We start from the raw sequence: 12,500 nt of genomic DNA on the forward strand, positions 1-12,500 counted from the left end.
CATGGCGGCTACCCTAGACAACCTAAGGATTTTGAAGGTTTTGTAACTACTCCAAGAGGACTGGAGAAATTAGATATGGATGCAAGAATCCAGGCACTGGAAAGTAAGTTCCTAAACATTTTGTCCATAGAAGAAAAAACTGGATAGAGTTATAGCCGAGAATGATTCGTTAAAAAGAGATCTATTTGTTAACGATAGCGAATAAAGAGCTATTGAAGGAAAAAGTAGAGATGGAGAAAGAAAACCAACAACTAAGGAAACAATGTGAAGAGATGAAGGCTAAACTCCTAGAAATGGAGATGAAAATATCCGAAGGGGACTTGAGGAAGGAGGAATGCCTTAATCTAATTGATGCCAGGATGAAAGAAGTGAACCATGAACATCAGGAGGTACAAAGGTCCTTTAGGAGATAGTGAAAAAGCAGGAAGAGGAAAATAAAGTGATTACGCAGAGGAAATGGTAAAGGCACTAAAGGAAAATGAGTATGTGGTGAGAGATATTGCTGAAAAGAAAAATGTGTGATCATAACAGGATTGAGGAGGAAACTAACAGGAACTGGCAGGATAGGAGGGATAAGGAAAATGACAGGATTAAGTCTTTACTGAATAAGATCTCTGTGGAGGAAGAGGACCTATATGCTGAGGTAGAAGAAAGTGTGAGATTGGGAGCTTTTGAGGAAGGCAAGAATAGACCATTAAAATTGAAATTAAAGTCTCAGGTGGCAGCTGAGGCCTTGTTGAGGAGGGCTTGGAAACTTAAGGACTCTGAGGAAACCAAAACAATTTACATAAGAAGAAATATGTCACAGGATGAGCGAATGAAAATGAAAGAGCTTGTAACTGAAGTGAAAGAGAGGAATGACGAAAGAACAGAGGAGGAAAAGACCAAGTTTTTGGAGGATGAGAAATGGGAGGCTAAAGAAGTGGTGGATAAAACAGACGGAATAGACATTACATGGAAGAAAGAGACTAGGAATGGAATACAAGTGACTTACATGAATATAGATGGATTTCTGTCTAAGAGGCTAGAATGTATGGATTACCTAAGAAATAACGAACCGGACATAATGTGTGTAGTGGAAACAAAGCTAAGGCCGAAATAAAGCTAGACTGGTTTGTTGTAAAACACTACAAAGTATGGAGAAATGATAGAAAAATAAAGGAGGTGGTGGTATAATGGTTCTTACTAAGGAAGATCTGATAGTGAAGGAGGTGAACTATAGTAAGAGAAATGAGGAAGTGATAAGTATGCTTATAACAGATGGCAAGAGGGACATTAATATTATAACAGTATACATACCACCCAGAACCAGTGCTTGGGAATATGAACAGTACCAAATGGTGATGAGAAATACTCTAGACAGAATGAAGCAAGAACTCATCAGAAAGGATAGAGTGATGATAGTTGGAGACTTTAATTGTAAAGAAATAGTGTGGGAAGACTACGAAGTGGTGAACGGTGGTGAGTGGGCAGAGGAATTGTTAAAGGTAGCAACAAATAACTTGATGACACAGTGGGTGAGATCACCAACAAGGTGCAGGGGACAAGATGTTGCAGCAAGGTTGGATTTGGTATTTACCAGGGCATCTCTAAAAGAGGAAATTGAACATAAATGTCCCTTGGGGAGAAGCGATCATGATGTCCTAAGCTTTGAGCTGGATACAGAATTAAGCACGAATAAGATTGTGGAAACAGGAGGAAAAATTAAATTATATTAGGGCAAATTATAACCATATAAGGGAGTTCTTTAATGAAATTGACTGGTCCGTGGTATACCAGGAAAGGGATATGCAATTGAAATACGATAAATTTATGGATTTGTATAACTCTGCTGTGAAAAGTTTGTGCCATATTACAGAAAGAGGACTTTAAATAATAAACAGTGGTTTAATAGAAATTGTGAAGAAGCAAAAAGAACAAAGAAAAGGCATGGAAGAAACTTAAGAAAAACAGTGATGTATTATCAAGAGAAGTTTACAAAACAGCAAGGAATAGATATGTTGAAGTAAGGAGAACAGCACAGAAGGAATATGAACAGAGGGTGGTGGAAAACTGTGATAGTGACCCAAAAATGTTTTACAAATTCATAAATGGAAAACTAAATATAAGGGAGGCAATAGAAAAGGTAAAAATGGGAAGAAGTATATGAGGATGCTGGAGATATAGCTGAAATTTTGAACGACAACTTTTGCAAAGTGTTTACAAAGGAGGAGCATTTTATGGGAGGAAGGCCTACGGAAATAAAGCAAATGCAGGACATCATGGTTACTAAGGAAGATGTAAGGAAAATTATAAGCAATCTGGATATTAATAAATCAATGGGGCCTGATGGCATATCTGGGAGGTTGCTAAATGAATGTAAGGATCAATTGTTGAACCCGTATTTGATATTGTGGAAACCTCCATACGAACAGGATTAGTCCCGAAAGAGTGGAAAAGAGCTGACATTGTGCCTATATATAAGAATGGTAGTAGAATGGAACCGCTAAATTATAGACCAGTATCGTTGACTAGTATATTGTGCAAGGTATGTGAAGAAGTAATTAAAGCTAAGTGGAGTGAGTATCTAGAAAGTGAAAACATTCTGAGTGAAAGACAGTTTGGTTTCAGAAAAGGAAGATCGTGTATCCAATTTATTATGTTTTTATTCAAGAGTGACTGACATACTACAACATAGAGAGGGATGGGTGGATGCTATCTACCTGGACTTGAGAAAGGCCTTTGATAAAGTACCACACAATAGACTGATGTGGAAACTAAAGAAGATTGGAGGAGTAAATGATAAACTAGCAAAATGGATGGAAAATTACTTAATGGGAAGAGAAATGAGAACAGTGGTGAGAGGAAGGAAGTCCGAGTGGAAGAAGGTAACCAGTGGAGTTCCACAAGGGTCAGTGCTTGGTCCCATCATGTTTTTGATTTATGTTAATGATATGCCAGTAGGAATTGACAGTTACATGAACATGTTTGGACGATACTAAAATTATGAGGAGAGTAAAGAATGTGGAAGATTGTAACAAGTTACAGGAAGATCTTGATAAAATATATGAGTGGAGTAAGGAGTGGCAGATGGAATTTAATATAGACAAGACCCATGTTATGAAAATGGGAAGAAGTAGATACAGACCAAACTGGGATTACAGGCTGGGTGATGAGAAAATTAAAGAGACCAATGAGGAGAAAGACTTAGGAGTAACCGTGCAAAACACTTTGTCACCGGAGAAACACATTAACAAGATTTTTTGGAAAACATATAACATGCTTCAAAATATTGGCCTTGCATTCCACTACCTAGATGAAGGAATGATGAAGAAGATATTATGTACCTTAATAAGACCCCAGTTAGAATATGCAGCTTGTGTCTGGTCACCGCATATGAAGAAAAATGTGAAGAAGGTAGAAAGGGTACAGAGGCTGGCAACAAGGATGGTACCAGGACTCAGGAGTTAGACTATGAGGAAAGACTGAGGAAGCTGGGGCTGACCACATTAGAAGAGAGAAGAACAAGAGGAGACATGATAACTATGTATAAATTGGTGAACAAGATTGACATACTGGACAGAGAGTTGATAAAGGTGACCACAAGTAATCATCTCCGAGGACATGGAAAAAGCTAATAAAAGACATCTGTCTAAATGACGTGAGAAAATACAGTTTCCGCATCGTAGCATTGATAAGTGGAATAAACTGAGCAGTGATGTCGTTGACAGGAATGGTGTGTCAATCAGATGAAAGAGAGATATGACAGGAATGGACAAGGAGACAGGACACAGAGAGCTTAGCTCGGGCCCTGTAATACACAAATAGGTAAATCAAAATATGCCGATGAGGCCCAGAGCAAAAAATACACACACACACACACACACACAAGGTAGACTGGTTACAAGAAGAAGTGGAAGAGATCCATAGACTGGGTCCGTATAAGGAGGGAGTGAGCAGACCGATTAAAGTAGTACTGAAGTCACAACAATCTGCAAAGGATATCTTATATAGAACATCAAAATTAAGAGAGGTAGCAGGTTGTAAAGAGGTATACGTAAGAAAAAATAGAAATGAGGAAGAGAGGAGAAGATATAAGGAATTATTGGAAGAGGCGAGAAAGAAAAATGATGAACGGTCTGAAGAGGAAAAAGAAAAGTTTTTTTGGAGAGTTATAGGAGAGAGAGTCAGAAAGTGGTATGTGGAGAGAAGGAATGTGGAGGAACCCCTAGAGGGAGCAGTGAGGGGACTGTCATGTATACTAATATAGATGGGATACTGTCAAGTAGATTGGAATTGCAAGACTATATGATAGTGGAGAAGCCTGATATAGTGTGTTTGACAGATACAAAATTACATGAAAAAACAAAGGTAAATTTGGATAATACATATAATATATGGAGAAAGGATAGATAGGGTAAAGGTGGAGGAGGAGTTATGATTATGACAAAGAAGCAGATAAATGTGGATAAGGTTTAGTATGGGAAGAACAACGCAGAAGTGATAAGCATAAGGTTAAAAAGTGATGGAAAAGAATTAATAATCATGGTGACCTATGTACCTCCTAAAACAAATTCTTGGACATTAAGGGAATACGACAATATGATCAAGGATACTTTACAGAGTTTGGAAAGTGTATTAACTGAAAAAAGAAAGATGATACTAGTAGGAGATTTTAATTGTAAGGAGGTGGATTGGGAAAATCTAGTAAGTGGTGTTGGAGAGGAAGCAAGGGGAGAGAGATTCATTAATGTAATGACGGAAAATATGATGGAACAGGGTGAAAGAAAATACTAAATATAGAGGAGATGATGAACCGGCTAAACTGGATTTGGTGTTAACACGAGAAGTGTACCTATGTGGGGATAAACAATACAAATGTCCATTGGGGAAGAGTGATCATGTGAATATGGAAATGCAGATGGCAATAACACAGCGAAGGAGAGATGAGACATACAGGAATGGTAGATTGAATAATAGAAAGATGGACACAGAAAGTTTGAAAAATTATTTCAGAACATTAGATTGGGAGATGTTACAAATCAGAGAAGTGCAAAAAAAAATATGAGATTTTTATGAAATATTATAAAGGAGTTATGAAATTTGTACCAAAGTATAAACTGAGAGAGGAAGGAAGAAAGGATTGGTTTAATGCAACTTGTGTTAAGGTTAAAGAAAACAGAGATGTGGCTTGGAAGAGATGGAAAAAGAGCAGGAATATATTAAATAAGGAAAGGGAGGTCATGTGTAACAAATCTACTGAGCTTTTATTCGAGTGGTTGACAAAATACAAGAGAGAGGGATGGATGGACTGTGTATATTTGGATTTAAAAAAAGCTTTTGACAGGGTACCGCACATGAGACTGCTATGAAAATTAGAGATTTATGGAGGGCTGAAGGGAAAAGTGTTAAAGTGGATGGAAAACTACTTGAGATGGAGGGAGATGAGAACGGTAATAAGGGATGTAAAGTCGGACTGGTTGGTGGTGGAGAGTGGAGTCCCACAAAGTTCAGTGCTGGCACCAATACTTTTCCTTGTCTATATTAATGATATGCCAGAGGGAGTAAACAGTTATATTAATTTGTTTGCAGATGATGCGAAGTTGTGTAGGTGTGTGAAGAGTGAAGAAGATTGTGAAATTTTACAGGCAGATCTAGATAGGATTTGGGAGTGGAGCAAGAGGTGGGAGATGGAATTTAATCTGAGCAAAAGTCATGTGATGGAGATGGGGAAGAGTGGAAGATGGCCAAGAGGGTCATATAAGATGGGTGAAGGAGTAGTGTTGAAAAAGGTGGAAAAGAAAAAGGATTTGGGAGTGATAATACAAGACCATGGGCAGTTTGAGGCTCATATTGACAAGATGTTTGGAGAAACATATGATCTGATAAGAAATATTGGATTAGCCTTTCATTATATGGATAAAGATATGATGAAGAAATTAATCAGTACGGTAATAAGACCAAGATTGGAATATGCTGGGGTGGTTTGGTCCCCTTATAAAAATAAGCATTTAAGGAAGTTGTAGAGATTGCAGAGAATGGCAACAAAAATGGTTCCAGAATTGGCAGAAATGACCTATGAGGAGAGATTAAAAGAAATGAATTTGCTTACCTTGGAACAAAGAAGAGAAAGAGGAGATTTAATACAGGTTTATAAACTGTTGAACGGTCTGGATGAAGTGGATAATGAGCAAATGATGTTGAGAGAGGAAAATTTAAATAGAACTACGAGATCGCATAGTAAAAAGATAGCCAAGGGAATATGCTTGAAGGATGTGAAAAAATATAGTTTCCCACAAAGATGTGTGGAGGTGTGGAATAGTTTGAGTGAGGAGGTGGTGTCAGCGAGGAGTGTACATAGTTTTAAAGGAAGGTTGGATGTGTGTAGATATGGAGACGGGGCCACACGAGTATGATACCGAGGCCCTGTAAAATTACAACTAGGTGAATACGACTAGGTGAATACACACACGATATCAATATTGTAACTGTGTATGTACCACCAAAAACAAGTGCATGGTCAAATGATCAGTATAATAGTATGGTGGAAAGCACATTGGAAAGAATGAGAAATGAAGCTGCAAAGAAAGCAAAAATGATTATAGTTGGAGATTTCAACTGTAAAGACGTCAATTGGGAGGAATTTGAAGTGGGGAATGGTGGAGAATGGGGTGAGCAGCTATCAAATTATGCAGTGGGAAATTTGATGGCACAGTGGGTGAGGCATCCAACAAGGGGAAGGAGGGGTGATGCCCCGTCGAGACTGGACTTGATATTCACAAAGGGAGTAAATCTAGAAAATGAGATTGAGCATGAGTGTCCTTTGGGGAAGAGTGATCATGAATTATTGAAATTTGAGGTAAAGGTGGGGTTCAGCAAAGATAATGAAGTTGGATACAAGGAGAAATGCCTAAATTATGCTAATGGAAGATATAAGGAGTTGAGAAATTACTTTGGAAATGTGGATTGGTCCGAAATGTACCAGGAAACAAACATGCAGTTAAAATCTGAAAAATTTATGGAAAAATATAGTGAGGCCGTAGAGAACTTTGTGCCAAAACATACTAAGAAAATCTTAAAGGGAGATCAATGGTTTAACAAAACCTGTGACAAGGCATAAAGGGAAAAGGAAAAGGCATGGGAAAAATACAAGAGAAATAATGAGGAAGTGGAGAGAGAAGCATATAGGAATGCAAGAAATAAATATGTTCAAGTGAGAAGAAGGTCACAACAAGAATTTGAACAGAGAATAGTGGAGAATAGTGAAAGTGATCTCAAAATGTTTTATAAATTCATTAATGGTAAATTACAGAAAAAAAAGTTAATAAATTAAAGGTTGGAGATTATATATATGAAGATACCGGTGTCGTTGTTGAAAAATTGAATGATAATTTCTGCAAAGTACTCACAGAAGAAACACAATTCAATCAACGGATGTTACCTGTGACAAGATGGATGCAAGAAATTATAGTAACAAAGAGTGACATTGGAAAAGTTTTGAGTCAATTAGATGTTAACAAGGCAATGGGACCAGATGGTGTGTCTGGAAGAATGTTAAAAGAATGTCAAGAGCAGTTGCTAGATCCAATTTTAGATTTAACAAGAACATCTATCTACACGGGACAGGTGCCAGTAGAATGGAAAAGGGCAAATGTAGTACCAATCTACAAAAGTGGATATCGCATGGAACCATTGAATTATAGACCTGTTTCTTTGATCAGCATTATGTGTAAGATATGTGAAGAAGTGATCAAAAGCAAGTGGTGTGAGTTCCTGGAAAACAAAGAAGTACTAAGTGAGAAACAGTTTGGCTTTAGAAAAGGGAAATCGTGTGTATCAAATTTGCTGTTTCTACTCAAGAGTGGTCGATATTTTACAAGAGAGGGATGGATGGGTTGATTGTGTATACCTAGACTTAAAAAAACATTTGATAAAGTACCACATAACAGATTGATGTGGAAGTTAAGTAGTATCGGAGGAATAAGGGGAAATCTGATGGAGTGGATGAGAAATTATTTGACAGGTAGAAAAATGAGGACGGTAGTGAAGGGAGTGAAGTCAGAGTGGAGGAAGGTAACCAGTGGAGTTCCCCAAGGTTCAGTACTTGGTCCCATCATGTTCCTGATCTATATAAATGACATGCCAGAGGGAGTGAGAAGTTATATGAATATGTTTGCAGAATAGATGCAAAGATTATGAGGAGAGTGAGGAATATGCATGACTGTAATATACTGCAGAAGGACTTGGACAAAATATATGAATGGAGCAGGACGTGGCAAATGGAATTCAATACCAACAAAAGCTGTGTAATGAGAATGGGTAGAAGTAAATATAGACCATATAAAGACTACCAGCTGGGGGGGAAGACTGTAATTGAAGTCAGTGAAGAAAAGACTTGGGAGTGACTGTACAGAGTAATCTGTCTCCAGAAAAGCACATTAATAGAATATTTGGAAAAACGTCTAGCATGCTCCAAAGTATAGGATGGGCATTTAATTACCTGGACGGGAACATGATAAAGAAAATATTGACCACCCTGATTAGGCCACAGTTGGAATATGCATTAGTAATTTGGTCACCATACATGAAGAAACATGTCAAGAAACTGGAAAGAGTGCAGAGGTTAGCAACAAGAATGATACCAGACTTTAAGGATACCGTATGAGGAGAGGTTAAATAGGCTGGAATTAAGCATGTTGGAAGAAAGAAGAGTCAGAGGGAATATGATAACAATGTTCAAAATAGTACATGGAGTGGACATATTGGATAGGGAGAACCTGATCACGATGGCATCCAGTAATTACCTAAGAGGACACACAAAGAAAATACTGAAGGACTCCTGCACGAGACATCAAGAAGTATAGCTTACCGTATCGGAGCATTGATGCATGGAACAAACTGAGCGTGGATGTGGTGTGTGCGGCAAGTGTCAGTCAAATGAAGGAAAAATTGGACAAGTGTGAACAAAAAGACAGGACATAGAGAGCTACGGCTCGGGCCCTGTAATCACAAATAGGTAAATACACACACACACACACCGCATAGTGTAGTGGTTAGCATGGTCGACTCACAATCAAGATGGCCGGGTTCGAGTCCCGGGAAGCGGCAAGGCAAATGGGCAAGCCTCTTAATGTGTGGCCCCTGTTCACCTAGCAGTAAATAGGTAAGGGATGTAACTTGAGGGGTTGTGGCCTCGCTTTCCTGGTGTGTGGAGTGTGTTGTGGTCTCAGTCCTACACGAAGATCGGTCTATGAGCTCTGAGCTTGCTCCATAATGGGGAAGACTGGCTGGGTGACCAGCAGACAACCGAGGTGAATTACACACACACACACACACACACACACACACACACACACACACACACACACACACACACACACACACACACACACACACACACACACACACACGCACACACAAACAACATGCCAGTAGGAGTGAACAGCTACATAAATCTGTTTGCGGACGATACGGAACTGTGCAGAGTTATAAAGCAAAAAGAGGATTGTGAAATACTGCAGGAAGACTTAAATAAGATCTGGAAATGGAGTAAAAAGTGGGAAATGGAATTCAATGTGGACAAAAGCCATGTCATGGAAATAAAAAAGAGTGAAAGACGACCAGTGGGAATCTATAAGATGGGAGATGGAGTAAAACTGGAGAAAGTAAAAAAGGAAAAGGACTTAGGAGTGACGATGGAAGAAAAGAATCAGGCGGTAGAATCAAGCGGTAAGCCATATTGATAGAATTTTCAGAGACATATAATTTGCTAAGGAATATTGGAGTAGCATTTCACTACATGGACAAAGAAATGATGAAGAAATTGATAAGTACTATAATAAAACCCAGATTGGAATATGCAGGAGTAGTGTGGACCCTTCATAAAAAGAAACAAATAAGGAAGTTGGAGAGACTACAAAAAATGGCTACAAGAATGGTTCCAGAATTTGAAGGGATGACATATGAGGAGAGACTAAAGGCTATGGATCTAACAACCCTGGAACAAAGAAGGGAGAGAGGGGATCTGATACAAGTTTATAAATTGATCAACTGAATGGACCAAGTGGATAATGAGAAACTGATCCTGAGAGAAGAATATTACATTCGAAGCACAAGATTGCATTGTAAAACGCTGAGAAAGGGAAGATGTCTGAGAGATGTTAAAAAATATAGTTTCCCACAAAGATGTGTTGAGACGTGGAACAGTTTGAGGGAAGAAGTAGTGTCAGCAACGAGTGTGCATAGTTTTAAAGAAAAATTGGTTAATTGTAGATATGGAGACAGGGCCACACGAGCATAAAGCCTAGGCCCTGTAAAATTACAACTAGGTAAAAAAAAAAAAACACACAACACACACACACACACACACACACACACACACATATAATATATATATGAAACATTAAATAATTTGAGATGAAGAAATTCAGAAACCTGGGACAGATGGTTTTGAAGGCTGAACTGGGTGAGTTGAGGTTGAATTAAGGGATGCTGAGAGGGCTGCTACAGGACCCGTGCTGTTACTTGTAGTACTGCTGCTAACGGGTGCACTGGTAGATAAGGTGCTTGAGTACGCCGATCCTCCAGTTGATGTCTGCTCTCCATAACTCTATTAAAATAAAGCTCTATAAGCTGATAAGCCTAAAAGAAAAATGGAATAAACATTTTTTTTGTTTGTTATCATTTTAATCTTTACAAGGGGCTGCTGGCTTAGTCAACCATTTCCACTTCTAAACTGGCAAAAAATTCTCTTCTTTGATACTTCCTCATTTAGATGTTTTCACATTTTATCTTTCTATCTTCACCTGATTTCATCTCTATATACATTACATAATTCATATGGTAAAGTTGTACTATATGATATTTTATAAAGTGCACTCAAGAGAATAGTGTAATATTAACAATAATATTAGACTAATGATTGGCACAGTAAAATAAATTGGGGTCTGGTTTCCCTTATACATTCCTAAACTATCAGTCTTTTCCAACATGCATCCAATATGACATAAGGTTACAGCATGGATACAAAATAAAAGCAAAGCTTATCATATATATATATATATATATATATATATATATATATATATATATATATATATATATATATATACAGTGGTACCTCGAGATAAGAAATTGATCTGTTCCGGAGTGGCTTTCGTATCATGATTTTTTCGTATAAAGAGTTACGTTTTACATGTAAATTGCCTAATTCGTTTCAAGCTCTACAAAAACACATTAAATTTTATAATAAGGGTAAAACCAGAATGAAATAAGAGCCAAATACATTTGAATTATTCAATATACCTAACCTAACCATTAATACCTATGAATGAAGTAGATAATAGAACATAATGCAATAATAAATTAAAAATAATAATACGAAAATGATATGAAAATGTGGAACCTTGCCTTTTGAGTGAGGCGATGTCCGAAAGCGAAAGTGGCGGCAGAGGAGGCGGGCAAACGTCAGAAAATATAGAAAATGTCAGGAAACATTAACACTTAACTTTACGAAACACTTCCAGAATTTGAAGGGATGACATATGAGGAGAGACTAAAAGCTATGGATCTACCAACCCTGGAACAAAGAAGGGAGAGAGGAGATCTGATACAAGTTTATAAATTGATCAACAGAATGGACCAAGTGGATAATGAGAAACTGATCCTGAGAGAAGAATATGACATTCAAAGCACAAGCTCGCATAGTAAAAAGCTGAGAAAAGGAAGATGTCTGAGAGATGTTAAAAAATATAGTTTCCCGCAAAGATGTATTGAGACGTGGAACAGTTTAAATGAAGAAGTAGTGTCTGCAACGAGTGGGCATACTTTTAAAGTAAGATGGGATAAGTGTAGATATGGAGACAGGGCCACACGAGCATAAAGCCCAGGCCCTGTAAAACTACAACTAAGTAAACATAATTAGGTAAATACATGCCAGGTGCCTTTATACTTTTATTAATAGAACATCCAAATGGCTTACTCGTTCAAGCAAGAGTCAAAACTCCAGTTGTGAATTATATTCACAATGATAAAGCCTGTGAAGCACGATTGCAAAATAAAATAAATACGAACTGCAGCACTGATGCGTTCGGTTTCGGCGATCGGACAAGTGATTCCGTAATGTATACAATATGTCCAAAACATGCCGTCGCCCGCCACTAAAACAAACAGAGGTGGACTGTTTCACTATGTATATGTATTAAGCTATGGTGTTTTTATTTACTTAGTTTTAAATTTGTGGTGAGTGCTCCAGCAAATTTGTAATGAGTGGTGAAACAATAGTGTCTTGCAGACTCCTTGCTTCTGATGTTTTTGTGTTCAGTGGTCGGGTATATGGTGAATGTGTTTTTTCTTAGAAATTTCTTTCAGATATTAAGGTGCATCTTCCAAAATACAGCGTCTTGCAAGCCGTAAAATACAATATTTATTATTTATTATTTTTTTTCAGTTTCTAAATGGCAAGAATTTTAAAATTTTCTGCACACAGGAATTTTGAGTTTTGTTTTGTCTCTTTCGTATGC

At 37.7% G+C, this 12,500-nt stretch overlaps 1 protein-coding gene across 1 annotated transcript in view; it reads right to left on the reverse strand.

Moving 5' to 3' along the window:
• Positions 1-12,500, reverse strand: part of LOC123515158 (protein lingerer-like) — a gene marked incomplete in the record, with an annotated part of 203,853 nt that overhangs the window by 56,970 nt on the left and 134,383 nt on the right. The window contains 1 exon segment of the mRNA XM_045273641.1: positions 10,414-10,588. Coding sequence (XP_045129576.1) covers positions 10,414-10,588 — 175 coding nt within the window.

Source organism: Portunus trituberculatus, chromosome 38 (assembly GCF_017591435.1).
Source record: "Portunus trituberculatus isolate SZX2019 chromosome 38, ASM1759143v1, whole genome shotgun sequence".
Classification (NCBI taxonomy): domain Eukaryota; kingdom Metazoa; phylum Arthropoda; class Malacostraca; order Decapoda; family Portunidae; genus Portunus; species Portunus trituberculatus.